Source organism: Apostichopus japonicus, chromosome 19 (assembly GCF_037975245.1).
Source record: "Apostichopus japonicus isolate 1M-3 chromosome 19, ASM3797524v1, whole genome shotgun sequence".
Lineage (NCBI taxonomy): Eukaryota > Metazoa > Echinodermata > Holothuroidea > Aspidochirotida > Stichopodidae > Apostichopus > Apostichopus japonicus.
This window is the reverse complement of record NC_092579.1, coordinates 1,641,946-1,657,960: the sequence shown is the minus strand read 5'-3', so window position 1 is coordinate 1,657,960 and position 16,015 is coordinate 1,641,946. Positions and strand designations below refer to the sequence as shown.

The 16,015-nt window shown below is 35.7% G+C and overlaps 2 protein-coding genes across 2 annotated transcripts; both read left to right on the top strand.

The window, feature by feature from the left end:
• The first annotated feature begins 1,149 nt into the window (after positions 1-1,149).
• LOC139959712 (uncharacterized) lies at positions 1,150-10,500 on the top strand. Its single transcript, XM_071957527.1, has 2 exons — positions 1,150-2,752; positions 9,306-10,500. Exons 1-2 carry the CDS (start codon positions 2,211-2,213, stop codon positions 10,498-10,500), a joined length of 1,737 nt encoding a protein of 578 aa, XP_071813628.1. The 5' UTR covers positions 1,150-2,210.
• Positions 10,501-11,506: 1,006 nt separating this feature from the next.
• Positions 11,507-14,804, top strand: LOC139960424 (uncharacterized). Its single transcript, XM_071958769.1, has one exon. It carries the CDS (start codon positions 11,581-11,583, stop codon positions 12,898-12,900), a length of 1,320 nt encoding a protein of 439 aa, XP_071814870.1. The 5' UTR covers positions 11,507-11,580; the 3' UTR covers positions 12,901-14,804.
• Positions 14,805-16,015: the final 1,211 nt, after the last annotated feature.

Sequence of the window (16,015 nt, the reverse complement as noted above, 5' to 3'; positions counted from 1 at the left end):
TTTAACAAGATTATCAATCTTGCATTGCCGCATCCTTCAAAGGAACTCTGCGGAGGACTGGAATCCCTTAATTTCAGTTTCAACCAAATAACGTCTATAACGGAGGAATCATTGCGAGGAATGGTGAAACTTGCAACCCTGGATCTGAGTAATAATTACATTTCTGTTTTATCCTCTGAGCCATTTTCTAGTCTTTTTAAATTGGAGTACTTAAACTTGAGTTTTAACATTATTTCAAGATTAAGCCTGCAAGCACCCCAGCTGTTAAAGGAGATCAATCTAAACGCAAACTGTCTGAACACTATAACAATTGAGACTAACTTCCTTAAGTTTATTTATCTCTCTTGCAATCTGTTTACCAGCGTTCCTATTCTGAACTGCACCCATAAGTCGAATGTATATATTGGAGGTAACCAATTTGATTGCAGCGATGAATTCCCCATCCGGCACCAGAATTCGACAACATGCAATTATATCTGTATTCCTGAAGTTCAGTGTAAGAACAGCTGCAATGAAAACAAAATCATAATCAGTAGTGGTAAGGGGAAGACAACGAGCTCAGAGAATTCACCAAACGACCAAGCTTATAGTACTCACATTAATGATAGTTGGATGAGTACTCTTGTATTAGATGCCACAACAACAACAGCTACTTCACAAAGCTTCGAAATTGGTGGTAACAATACTAGCCAAAGTAGTAAAGGAGAAAACACATTTCTAGGTACATCCAAATCATTTTGGTGTGTTGTCGCTGTTTCTGGAGCTACTTTCATATTACTTTTTCTAACTTTATATAAGTGGTATTTAACGAAGAAAGAATTTCTTCGTTACTCTCGCCAAGACGAAGTGTATGGACTTCCTGCTATGAGTCATAGATGTCCAAGGACCAGTCCTGAATTAATCGCAATGCAAAGGTTCCAGGATGCTCACGAATCACAACCATCCGTTACAGGTTTAGGGGAATTGTCATTTAACGAAAACAACCTCGGTAGAGTAAACACACGCATCATGGCAACCACTGTAAACGAAAATGATATTATGAAACAGTCTGTTGGAGCTTCCAGGGTTGTGGTATTGAGACCAAAGCGATCTTTAACTCGAGCACGTACTATCTGGAGTTGGATCTAACGTTGTTCCAATTGCATTTGAATTAAGTGATGTGGAAAATTACTACATTCTACATACAAAAGTTACAGTAGGCTTCGTGTGAATTTCGTTAGTAAACCGTAGGGCCTATATGCAGGGCTGCGCAGTGACATAAACGTTTGTAAAGTATATAACAATGGGTACGTACGCAACCGTAGAACCCTGACCGACATTTTGACATTAGACAATTGTGTGATTGCAAATTATTTTGTGAATTGGTGATCAATAACTCAATGAAATGCATCATTAGTATTTCGTACGCCACCATCACCGATTTTTATTTTTTCGCTTCAGTAATGTGTAAGTGCGACACGCATATATAGAGTTTAAATGCTTTCGCCAACTGATTTGATTGTTCGGCTAAAGGAATGATGTTGAAGAACATGCTTTTCTTTTGTTAGATGTTTTAGTAGTTTTATGCTTTGTTGTTCTTATTGTTTGTATTGTCTTACATTTTTTCCTGCAATAATGTATTTTCTCTGTTGGATACAATAATGTTTACCAAATCATACCACTCGATTAGCTATATATTAGCCTGCAGAAGGCAATAAAGTATGTATAGGTCTATTGTTCATCAAGAGACCCTTTATGACAAGCACTTGCAAAATTAAAACGAATATGAAAGCAGCTCTTTAAACGATACTTTCAAATAATCGAGCTTTGCCAAGGGAACAATGAACAACGTAATAGCCAGTTATCATAACATAATAAACGTATGTTATATCCTAAGTACGACACGACTCGCTGAAGGAATTGCAGAATGAGCTCGTCATTTGTTTGAATCTTTGATCTGTGGCTTTAATCTCTTATCAATTTAATGTAATCGTTATCTGACGCAGTAATCTGAATATGACCGACTTTTTGAATGCAACGGTAATTGAAGACTGTTGGAAACATATCGAATGCGGAGATTTCCCTCGTCATAACAATCAGTCTTTGCAATAACAAGTGCTAGAAGAAGTGCAAAGGTCATAACATTAGAGGCAACCATTATGTTATCATGAAAGTATTATTCGAATCAGCTCATTAATGACTATACGGATATCTGGCATATTGGATTCAAAATGGAAAAATTGCGGAATGCTTTCATCTACCTTAATTCTATGTTATTAGCCGTTTCACTAAACCTTTCGTATATGGATTTTGTAATCTCTTGTCAGTGTAATGTGAGTGTTATCCTATGCAGTAATCTGAATATGACCAGCTTTTCGAACGCATCGTTACAGGAAGACTGTTGGAAACATATCGAAAGCGGAGATTTTCTGAGTCTTTATTTACGCCAAAATGAAATATCTTCCTTTCCTGATTTGAATCTTCAAATTGCCGTAAGGTTTTTAGATTTAAGCTTGAACAAAATTAAAGATCTTAGAAATCATTTAGTGGAAGAGAATCGAGAATTACAATACCTTAACTTAAGCTTCAATGAAATTACTGAAATACAAGATGGCGCATTTCTTGGAATGACGGAACTAACCGACCTGGATCTTTCTAATAACAATATTGCTAACATATCGAGAGAGGCTTTCTCTAATCTTATTAAGTTGGAGTCCTTAAACTTGAGTTATAATCATATATCAATATTTAAAGCGAAAACACCTACTTTATTGTGACTTCTAAATCTGAGCAGAAACAACCTACAAGATATAGCAAATGACAATATCAGCTTACAAGCTTTGGATCTTACCTGTCACAAATTGAAAAATATTTCTTTCTTAAACTGCATTAAGAAAACAAAAGTTTACGTAGGAGGTAATCCGTTTGATTGTAGCAACGAATATCATGGCCCCAATCCGAAGCAAACTCAATGCGACTATACATGTGATCCTGATATTGAATGTGTAAAAGAAGGTACATCAGAACCGATTTGCACTAGTACAGTTCAGACAACGTATTTCCTAGACTCTGTGACCATCACATACATGACAAGAGATGTTTCCACCATACCAACAGATCAGATGCCAGTTCACGACGATTCGTTGGTGTGGTATATCTTGGGTATTTCGGGGATAATTATGGCAATCCTCGTAGCCACCCACTTTGCTACAGTATATCAGTGGTACTCAACAAATCAATATTATATATATAGATATATATAAACATACACACACATATATATATAATTATATATATATAATTATATATATATATATATATATATAGAAAAATAAAATTTAGGGAAAACCAGAGAATTAAGATATGAATCATAATTGACAAATAAGGAGTAAAGTTTTAGAAAATATATTGGAATTTTCGGTCCCCCTGGGACCTTCGTCAGCAATACTTGGTAGTCGAATGAAAAATCCAAAAATATAACACAATGAAAGTATGACGCTAGATAAATGTAAGTTGCAAAGATGGAATTAGAACCAAATAAACCATGACTTTACAGGAAGCGGATTAAGGAGCAAAGAACGGATTACACATGTTTGTAGAACTGATAGCTGTTAAGGGGTCCCAAGTCTTTATTGAGGCCGGTGATGTGAGACTAAATACGAAAGATCCAATCGATGTCTTTACGTTTACGTTCAGTGGTGGATTTGTTGTTCGAGGCGATTAAAATGCATTTTAGGTTTTATGACTATGAAGATTGAAATGTTCGGAAAAGGAGAACCCTGCAAAATTATCACAAATAGTTTTTTTGTGATTATTAAAACGTAAGCGGAACCGGGATCCTGTTTCACCTACATAATTGCCCTCTTTGCAAAGTACACAGTAGAAAATGTGAATAACAATAATAGAATCATAAGAGAGGGAAGGGGTGTTAGACTATAGTCAACATTGGGAATTTCTACCTCGGTGCCTGGGGTAATATGGGGGCATATTTGGCATCGAGGTTTAATGCAAAGGAAATTGCCTGCGGAGGTAGACACAGAGTAAGGAAGTCTGGAGGAAATGAGTTGGAATCTAAGGTTGGGGGGTTGACGAAATGCTAGCACGGGTGTACCATAAACGATTCTCCTACAGACCGATCTTCTTGGAATACAGCATCTTGGAATACAGTATCTAGCGTCATACTCTCATTATTTTACATTTTGTTCTTTTCATTCGACTGCGGAGTATTTCTTACGAAGGTTCCACGGGGACCGAAAATTCCAGGTTTATTTTCTAAACATTTACTCCTTATTTGTCAAATATGAGTCATATCTGATTTCTCCGGTTTTCTCTAATGATATTTTCTTTTGGAGTGAACGTGGATTTTCGTTATATATATTATATATATATATATATATATATTTATATATATATATATATATATATATATATTTACACAGGATGCATATTTAAAAGGGACAACATTATTTGGCTTCAAAACTGCAATAAATCATTGTTGAATCCTCTATTTTTCAAAACCTACCGAGGCATTTCTGAAATTATGACTGGTAAATTGATCAAATTTCTTCATTGCTTAACAAAAATAAAGAACAATTGTAAGTAGTTAAAGATTCAATGTTATTCTCAGCATATCATGCAGCTTTTTAAAAGAAATACAATTTGTTGATTGATTTAGTAGGAGGTTGCCACGTGCTATAACTTTAATTCTCAACGGTGCCCTAGAAGTAATGTTTAAGTTAGTGTGATAGGCTACTACTGTATTTATATACATAGTTTTATCAAACATTTATCAACGTCACATAAGTTACTTCTTACTTTGTCTTTGACCGCGGTGCATTGTTAGTAGTTCTGAATATGCCATGTTTATAAGTTTGATAGTGCAAATAGTTTCTTAGATACTAGCCCAGAATATTTGAAAGAGCAAAACAAATGTCAGCGGGTATGTTCAGTTCTATTTATTTTGTGTTCACTTGTATGATTTGTTATAGATTAAATTATGTTCAGATAAATGAACTAAAGAATCATGTCAGGACAGTCAGTCCCTTCTTAGTTATGTAAAATAAGGGGCAGAGTTTTCCGTCATAGTTGTCCATGTAATTAAGCTAAATGGTAATCAACTGAATTAGACGCACTTTTTTTTTAATTTGTAAAATATCTATATAGTCAATCTGAAAGCTATAATTTTTACTAGTAATTTAAAATAAAACATTATTTTATAAAACATATTATTTAAAAGGCACAAATAGGGTATTATATATTGTCTCCTGTGGCTCACTAACAATTAAGGTTGCGTCGTAAATCGATATATATATTATGAAGTATATACATTTCTGTTCAGCTGTAGCCAACTATGCTGAGATGTGTAGAATGGGGTTACACGCGGGGGCGTATTGACGGGGGTATTGACAAATTCTAGAGATAAATCCCAGAATGACAATATCAAGTTGAAAATAATAAACATTGATTTATCCCTGTTGTTGTATTAGGCTTCAGAGCAAATATATATCTTGTATTTCACAAGAAGCGTAAAATTTGAGTCAGCCTGAAGTTAAGACCCCGTACGTTACACACTTAATTGTGTGTTATTATTAATTTTGTATCACTTTCTAACTTATAATTTCCCTGCTGTTTTCAAAATATATTGGTTATTCCAATCAGATTTCTGTTGTTGATTTAACTTTAATAAATTCAGATGAGATATATTAGATTGCAAGGGTGTTTTTAAAATTTTATTTAAAGGCGATGAGAAATGTACATGATTAAAGAAATAAAAAAATCACGATGTAGTACTGATTGTTATTCCGTGAAATGTTTCCTTAGTTCCAAAACGAATATCAGTAGCTTTACAAGGTGAGCTTTGTCTCTGCAATTGCAAAATCTTCTTAGGCAAGTTGTCTTTAATCCTTCTGTAGTCCTGTCTCAAACTTACAGTTGTACCCTATCGTGGGTATGATGTCCTCCTAAGGTGTTGATCCTTCCCATTCTGTGCGATTGTATTTACAGATGGAGTAGCGATTACCCTAAAGAACAGTCTTAGGAAGGTTTGGTCTGCAACAACTGCTTGATATATCGGGTGTTGTCTTCCTTGCATTTTAGCAGGCACGACAGACGTAACTGGATTCTTGACTGAGCTTGGGGATGGGGAGGGCGAGTCGCACGTATGAACATTAGGACATTTCAGTCTATAAAAAATGGGTAAATGTCCATGGTTCATCACTTTGAATTGGGGAACATGTGCCATTGATTCCCCCGGTATCCTTCGTCTTGCCTCTCTTCATCGCTTGAACGATTGAAGGTTCACACCAAAAATAGTCTACTTTTCAATGACGGGTAGTTTTCACTAAAGACAATAGGCAATTATTCTGGTTGGATTTTTCACAAATGTGGCAGACACTTAGTTTATAAAAAGCAAAATGAGTAGAATAACCTTAAAGTATACATTGCAGCTGAGGAGAAATGGTGGTGGTGGTGGGGGGATGAGGGTGATTCAACTCTATCCGTTCGTGTGAAACATTGCACTTCTACTAAATTCAGTGAAGTAGTTGATAATGTTACATATAAAATATGGTAATCTAGCAAGGTTTACCTTGCTGTTTCATTACTGATTTTACTTTTGGTTTGCCTATTATTCACTCATTCTTCACTAAATTGCTATTGATCAATGTTAAATGAACAAAGACATATGATACATACAAAGCATTGTTAAAGTATATCCATTTAAGTTTCATTATTAAAATTAAAAAATTAACGTGTTTTTCTTTCAACCAAATTAAGTCAGTTATAATGAGTGTAACGTTCAAAGTACGAATCGATGTATGAAATATTCTTGTCACAAGAAATGATGAATGCATTTAGTTGATATGGCGAGTAATAGAAGAAGAAAACGTTTTTCCCGTATCATTTCCATCTCCCCCCGCCCCCAACCCCCCCCCCCCCCCGCCCCTCCATCTCGCCCAACTTTTCCCGCCTGTGATTAAGTATTTAAATAACCAATCACGTTGACGGCTAACATCCTTGATTGACTCTTCCCAAGCATTTTACCGTATATTTATACGAGCAAAAGGTGTGTTAAAGAACCAATGCATTGGCGGAAAATACTGACAAAAAGATGGCTTTCCAATATCGTTTTCTGTTGTTCAGCAAACGACTTTGTTATAACTTCTGTCCAAATTTGTCTATAAATGTCCGGCAAATTACCACTTCTTTCAATCTGGATGCAAAACAGTGCTCGAATTCAGTGACCGATAGATCCCAGGCAATTTGGATCAGGAAAAGTTAGAAATTGCATTGGTTTTCATAAAAACGGCAGGCCGCCATGATAATTTTCAGCGTTGAAAAGGTACGATAGCAGCTATTTTCAATATTGAAAAGTCACCAAAACATTTTTTTTTGACAGAAATTAAAGAAAACAAAAACACATTATGCCTCCTTTAGGCACTTTTGAGTTAGCATATTTTAGACGCCCGATTAAGAACTAGAAGTTTATTGGTGGAGATCATCACCATCTAAAGCACGATCGGCAATTCTAAATATCACAAAGGTATGACACCCATTGTCGTCAATGGCCGGTGTTTTTCATAGCAGAACCGCCACTGGTAAGGCGTTGGGTGTGTGGTGCGGGGAGGGGGGTATGCGCAGATAGCATTTTGCAGCCGGTGTCGTCGGTTAGTTTGAGCCCTCTATGGGATATTCTCACAGGGGAAGCTGAAGCGTTAGCTATAGTCAGTATATGTATCCTCAACGTGGGTTGTATAAGCACGGAGGTATTACAGAGGGGTTATCCACCACAGCCCTGGTATATAACCCAGGGACGATAAATAATGAAATCTTATTTAGGATAAACTTTTTGGTAAGGATTTTGATGTAATTTGTCTGTCAGAGAAAAAAGGATGAATATGATGCTGGTCAAATGCATCTTAATATTTTGAGATAACTTGCGCTAAAAAAGATGACAGATACGATATGCCACTGTGGCTGTCACTGTCACTCCACGAAATAATTGTTATAGTTTAGAGTACTTGTCAGGCAAATATAGCGTTGTAGAATCACATCTCTAGACACACGCCTTCTAATCATGACACTTATCACGATCACACCATAGTCCATCTGTTATGTTTACAATATCACATCACATGTCGGCCATATCAATAAAATATCCCCGGAATATGCATATTGCATGTTTTTCTTTGCGAAATGGTTCCACGAGCCGCGTTGTTGGCTTTAAAAACCAACTTGCGGTGACTAGAAGTATATGCGACCACCAGTGATCTAAGCTGCTTACATCGTGAAAATCATGATCAAATCGATTTAACGGAGATATTCACTCAGTCTGATGATACTGAGAGTGATAAATATTGAATATAAATAAATAAATATTGCCAGGGTCCAAGCTCCCTCGCTCTCTCTCTCTCGTTTTAATTTAAATTCCATGGCAAGTTGCCAAATCCTTAACGTTAACGTTGAGGTGATTTCTTCAGCATGTCAGCAAGTTTAGAACAAAATCATGAATGTGTCACAATAGGGTTTTATGTGTCATCATTCGTCTACTTCATGTTGCAATCAACTATGTAATGCATTTGAAAAGGTTTTATTGAAAACAATATTACCGAGTTACTTTTTTTTATGATTTTTTTATTTGACTACAATTGTATTTAGATATTGCTCATTGTTTCATCATATATTGTTTTCTGTTTCTACAGTGATTCTCAAAGGCAATGCGTGATCGACTAACAACGTCGACTATGATTTATGACGATCACAACTTTTGAAAGTCTACTGAAGTACATAGAGTACAATTGAGATCAACAATCTCTCATGAATAGTAAGATAGAAAATTGCAGTTATAAATAAGTTTATCTTTATATAGAATAACAACAAAGGTATCGCACTCTAATTTCTCAGGCAGTGTTAAGCAAATCGCCTCTCATCAATAATACTGTCGAAAGTGATAATGAAATAGAATAATCCAGTTCATAGTCAATTAAATAACTGCGTTATGTGATTGCCAAAAATTAGTTGGCATGACTGAAGCATTATTCAGGCGAGTCTAACTCTTTTGACAAATCCCACATCAATGTTGACATATTCACAAACAGCGATGAAGATGGAAGTATCTCGGATATTTCGCTTATCTTCCTATTGCTTCCTTGTTTTTTGTTAAGTTGCTTAACAATTTTCTGTTCAGGAGTTCTAATAACCTACTGTAAATGTAACGGGACTTCCATTGCATGTAATAACTTACACTTGAACAATATCTCAAATAATTCATTAGACGAGAATTGCCGGGATATTATTACTGGAAAATCTATCCTCACGCTAAATCTAAGTCATAATGAGTTTTCTTCCTTTCTGGATCTTAATCTGGCTACGACCGTAACCACTGTTGATATTAGTTTTAATAAGATTATCAATCTTGCATTGCCGCATCCTTCAAAGGAACTCTGCGGAGGACTGGAATCCCTTAATTTCAGTTTCAACCAAATAACGTCTATAACGGAGGAATCATTGCGAGGAATGGTGAAACTTGCAACCCTGGATCTGAGTAATAATTACATTTCTGTTTTATCCTCTGAGCCATTTTCTAGTCTTTTTAAATTGGAGTACTTAAACTTGAGTTTTAACATTATTTCAAGATTAAGCCTGCAAGCACCCCAGCTGTTAAAGGAGATCAATCTAAACGCAAACTGTCTGAACACTATAACAATTGAGACTAACTTCCTTAAATTTATTTATCTCTCTTGCAATCTGTTTACCAGCGTTCCTATTCTGAACTGCACCCATAAGTCGAATGTATATATTGGAGGTAACCAATTTGATTGCAGCGATGAATTCCCCATCCGGCACCAGAATTCGACAACATGCAATTATATCTGTATTCCTGAAGTTCAGTGTAAGAACAGCTGCAATGAAAACAAAATCATAATCAGTAGTGGTAAGGGGAAGACAACGAGCTCAGAGAATTCACCAAACGACCAAGCTTATAGTACTCACATTAATGATAGTTGGATGAGTACTCTTGTATTAGATGCCACAACAACAACAGCTACTTCACAAAGCTTCGAAATTGGTGGTAACAATACTAGCCAAAGTAGTAAAGGAGAAAACACATTTCTAGGTACATCCAAATCATTTTGGTGTGTTGTCGCTGTTTCTGGAGCTACTTTCATATTACTTTTTCTAACTTTATATAAGTGGTATTTAACGAAGAAAGAATTTCTTCGTTACTCTCGCCAAGACGAAGTGTATGGACTTCCTGCTATGAGTCATAGATGTCCAAGGACCAGTCCTGAATTAATCGCAATGCAAAGGTTCCAGGATGCTCACGAATCACAACCATCCGTTACAGGTTTAGGGGAATTGTCATTTAACGAAAACAACCTCGGTAGAGTAAACACACGCATCATGGCAACCACTGTAAACGAAAATGATATTATGAAACAGTCTGTTGGAGCTTCCAGGGTTGTGGTATTGAGACCAAAGCGATCTTTAACTCGAGCACGTACTATCTGGAGTTGGATCTAACGTTGTTCCAATTGCATTTGAATTAAGTGATGTGGAAAATTACTACATTCTACATACAAAAGTTACAGTAGGCTTCGTGTGAATTTCGTTAGTAAACCGTAGGGCCTATATGCAGGGCTGCGCAGTGACATAAACGTTTGTAAAGTATATAACAATGGGTACGTACGCAACCGTAGAACCCTGACCGACATTTTGACATTAGACAATTGTGTGATTGCAAATTATTTTGTGAATTGGTGATCAATAACTCAATGAAATGCATCATTAGTATTTCGTACGCCACCATCACCGATTTTTATTTTTTCGCTTCAGTAATGTGTAAGTGCGACACGCATATATAGAGTTTAAATGCTTTCGCCAACTGATTTGATTGTTCGGCTAAAGGAATGATGTTGAAGAACATGCTTTTCTTTTGTTAGATGTTTTAGTAGTTTTATGCTTTGTTGTTCTTATTGTTTGTATTGTCTTACATTTTTTCCTGCAACAATGTATTTTCTCTGTTGGATACAATAATGTTTACCAAATCATACCACTCGATTAGCTATATATTAGCCTGCAGAAGACAATAAAGTATGTATAGGTCTATTGTTCATCAAGAGACCCTTTATGACAAGCACTTGCAAAATTAAAACGAATATGAAAGCAGCTCTTTAATCGATACTTTCAAATAATCGAGCTTTGCCAAGGGAACAATGAACAACGTAATAGCCAGTTATCATAACATAATAACCGTATGTTATATCCTAAGTACGACACGACTCGCTGAAGGAATTGCAGAATGAGCTCGTCATTTATTTGAATCTTTGATCTGTGGCTTTAATCTCTTATCAATTTAATGTAATCGTTATCTGACGCAGTAATCTGAATATGACCGACTTTTTGAATGCAACGGTAATTGAAGACTGTTGGAAACATATCGAGAGATATGCGGAGATTTCCCTCGTCATTACAATCAGTCTTTGCAATAACAAGTGCTAGAAGAAGTGCAAAGGTCATAACATTAGAGGCAACCATTGGTATTAGTATTATTCGAATCAGCTCATTAATGACTATACGGATATCTGGCATATTGGATTCAAAATGGAAAAATTGCGGAATGCTTTCATCTACCTTAATTCTATGTTATTAGCCGTTTCACTAAACCTTTCGTATATGGATTTTGTAATCTCTTGTCAGTGTAATGTGAGTGTTATCCTATGCAGTAATCTGAATATGACCAGCTTTTCGAACGCATCGTTACAGGAAGACTGTTGGAAGCATATCGAAAGCGGAGATTTTCTGAGTCTTTATTTACCCCAAAATAAAATATCTTCCTTTCCTGATTTGAATCTTCAAATTGCCGTAAAGTTTTTAGATTTAAGCTTGAACAAAATTAAAGATCTTAGAAATCATTTAGTGGAAGAGAATCGAGAATTACAATACCTTAACTTAAGCTTCAATGAAATTACTGAAATACAAGATGGCGCATTTCTTGGAATGACGAAACTAACCGACCTGGATCTTTCTAATAACAATATTTCTAACATATCGAGAGAGGTTTTCTCCAATCTTATTAAGTTGGAGTCCTTAAACTTGAGTTATAATCATATATCAATATTTAAAGCGAAAACACCTACTTTATTGCGATTTCTAAATCTGAGCAGAAACAACCTACAAGATATAGCAAATGACAATATCAGCTTACAAGCTTTGGATCTTACCTGTCACAAGTTGAAAAATATTTCTTTCTTAAACTGCATTAAGAAAACAAAAGTTTACGTAGGAGGTAATCCGTTTGATTGTAGCAACGAATATCATGGCCCCAGTCCGAAACAAACTCAATGCGACTATACATGTGATCCTGATATTGAATGTGTAAAAGAAGGTACATCAGAAACGATTGGTACTAGTACAGTTCAGACAACGTATTTCCTAGACACTGTGACCATCACATACATGACAAGAGATGTTTCCACCATACCAACAGATCAGATGCCAGTTCACGACGATTCGTTGGTGTGGTATATCTTGGGTATTTCGGGGATAATTATGGCAATCCTTGTAGCCACCCTCTTTGCTACTTTATATCAGTGGTACTCTACAAAGAAAAAATTTCGTCGCTATGCTCGCCAAGATGAAGTATATGGAAGACATGTTGAGTGTGACCCAAGTCAAACCACGAGTGTTGAATTGGTCACAGTGCAGAAGTTCAAAGAAGATCTCTCGCAACAAACGTACTCTCGAAGGACTGAGACAGTCAAGGGAAACGAAGCCAGTACGTCAAGCCCACCTTTGAGTACAGACACAAATACTGGCAACGAACATCATATCAACAACGACCAGGTTCCTGGGCCGTTAACGGCTGTGTTGAGATCAAACACCCATAAGAATCGATCACGCAATGCTTGGAGTTGGATATAATTGTCACATTAAGCTCTCCGTTTAACATTTGATTATATCCTTTTCTATTGCGGTGACACTCATATTTAAAAGAAATATCTCGTAAATGTATTAAACGTGATTCGTTATTCCTTATGATAATTATACAGTACACATGATAGGGATACTTTTACTCGAAGGGGGAAGTCATTATAGTAATATATGTCATGTATTTGGCTTTAAACCACTGACATTTGCTTATTATCAGCTGCAAAGCAATTTAGACTTATAAAAAGAGAAACAACTATTTTCCTTTGGCTTTGAACTGTGCCACTGTCGTTTACAAATTGTTATAAAAAAAAGCTCTGTCGAAAGCCAAAGCTTAAGAGAGAGCTAGCGTAGTTTATTTTCCCTTGGCAGGGCGTTAGAAGTTTTATGTATAAATATTGTTATTTTTTGGGTAGATCAACTAAGAGCAATCTTGATATAGAGAATCAATTGTAGCATTTGATGATTTGTATCATGTAGTGGGTAATGGTTTTTCGAATGCACCTGGCAACATTTGACTCAACGACGGATATCAGTTAAAGTGATTTTTTTTAAATAAATTTCAATTACTATCGCTAAACAATAATAAATTTCAGTGAACATTCCTACGAATTTGTAACTACATGTAGTTCACGGAATATTTAAAAATATACCTAGCCATGTGAATGTGTCTTTATGATATGTATAACTGTATCTGTATGATATGTGAAACTGTATATGTAGATATGTATATTTAAAAGGAAGCAGTGATTTTGTGAACATAAATCAGCAGATTTGATTACTTACGCCGGATGCATGCGCGGTGTATCAATTGTTGAAAGGTAACTTAAACATTTAAAGTAAAACTCCCCTTGGCGAAATTAAGTTTTAGTTTCACTCCAACTAAGCTTCAATAAATATTAACAAATAACTAAGATATATCTATTTATAAATTGTTATCAATTTAAAGGTTTATTCTACTATCCCTTAATACTGTATATTTTGTGATGTTAACTTGTTCCACTCAGGGACATATTTATGATTAAAACAAATTTAAAAAGAAAAAAAAACAAAACAAAGTCCACCAGATTTAAAGTTAATTCATAGGTTGCGTTATATGATGTTAGATATTCTAATCTAAAGTTGCTATAGTGAAACAATCATAAGCACGGAAAGATGGGTGAATATAGCTTTCGTAAACTTTCGCAGAAAGGAGGAAATCAATGTGTCTCGTGAGCACTAAAACAGCTTAGAATGTAATTTGAAAGTGATCAGATGTTTTCGTATACTTAAAAAAGTTAAAAGACACTTTCTTATGGGGTACAGTGCATTCCATTCTAACACACTTCCCCTTTCCTCTGTCGCGTCTCTAATTAATATCTTCAATAAGGGACATGCCTGGTACACGACTGACTAACATTGCTGCTACATGTGTGCCTGTTGCCCTATAATTGCATTTTACATTGCCAAAGACCATAGTTTGGTATTAACGTCGTCAATAGAACGCTTTTAATTTATTGCTTCGAAGCCCAACAATGTATTGATAATACATTCATTATTGATATTCCATGACTGTTAGTTTTCATGCAAATTGGGTAGTCTAAAAATGGCAGTTTACAACACCAACACTCTCCAAATTGCCTCCGAGACTCATATATCTACAGAGTTAGGGCTCAGATGGTCTATAGCATGCGGTCATGTTTTGAAAGACAAACAAAGTTTTGTTTAGCCACATAGTAGGCCTAGCAAATAGGCATTGTGGAGAATGAATTGCACATTTTTCATGTTATACAAGTACTTTAATGTTCTATCTCTCTTTGTTTTTAACATTCTGAAGTAATAATTACTATTATTTTTAAACAGTATACTAATGTACTAACAAATTGTAAATCGTGACATAAATTGTTATAGACACTAAAAAGAGAATTTTCTGCTTTGAGTAATAACTGTTTGTGTGTTTTGCTTTGTCTGCGATTATTTTCCTTCTATATTCAATATTTATTTTCTTTCTGTAACCCAGCTTGTTACTATCGCAACTTAAAATGTTGAAAACAAGTTCATAGCCACACTGAACTGTCAAAAAGCTGTCAGAGGATTTTAAAGGGTATTGTATACCTCATCGTTGCACTAAATTCCTGCTGAAAACTAATACGATATGTTAGTGAAACAAAACGGTTTACTTATTGATACTCCCAGATGATAATTTGAATGCCTGTTTGAGTTCGGTTGCCATGATATCTACGAAAAGGTGTAGGAACTTTCTCAAATTTGGAAGAGGGGGGGGGGGGGGGTTGGTGGCTGAAATTCTGCAAATTAGATGAAAGGAATAAAGAATATTTCCCAACCGAAGCACCGAAGGAATAAACTTGACGTCGAGTGGGGATCACCCCGAGATAATTTTAAATTTCAATACCTTTAGATGCGATTTCTTGGAACCTGACACCCAGCGATAGTACACAAATTCCCCCTATACCCTCCTTAGCCCCATCATTGCGCATATATATGATACCCTAATAGGAGTTGTTATAAATTATCTCTTCAGTTTGCAACTTCTCTTATCTTTGCAATGTTCAACATAACGCTCATGGAGTAATTTCTAAAAACCATGTGAGCAATCACTACAGACCGACTTCAAGACCAATTATTCATCCTATCATTAACAGGTATTGCAATAAAGGCAGTGTTTCTGCTGTAACCAGTGAGGCACTCATGTGACACAAATATCCTTCCAAGGGGATCTACACACAGCAAGAAGCTTAAGCTTTGCTTACCTCCAAGATAAAATTTAACCCTTTCTCAAATACTTGGATCTCATGAATTCTTTTGCTTAACAATGACTGGAGACAACAAAGGAAACAATAGCAAAGGACATGCGATAGCTACAATACAAAGCAGGCAGTCAATAGCCGAAGTCGCGTTCAAGGTTACAGCTGATCTCTTCGAGAGTTGAAGGCACAACTGTGTGTGACCAAAGCTATTGAACGCAAATTTAGCAGCCTCTTAGAGCAAATAGATGAGCATGAATGAAGACTATTTGCAGTCGAAAATAAACTAGACCATAAAACAAGCGACTACAAGAAACTGGCAGAAAAATTCAATTCAACAACTTAGAAAAAGCCCCACTATCACA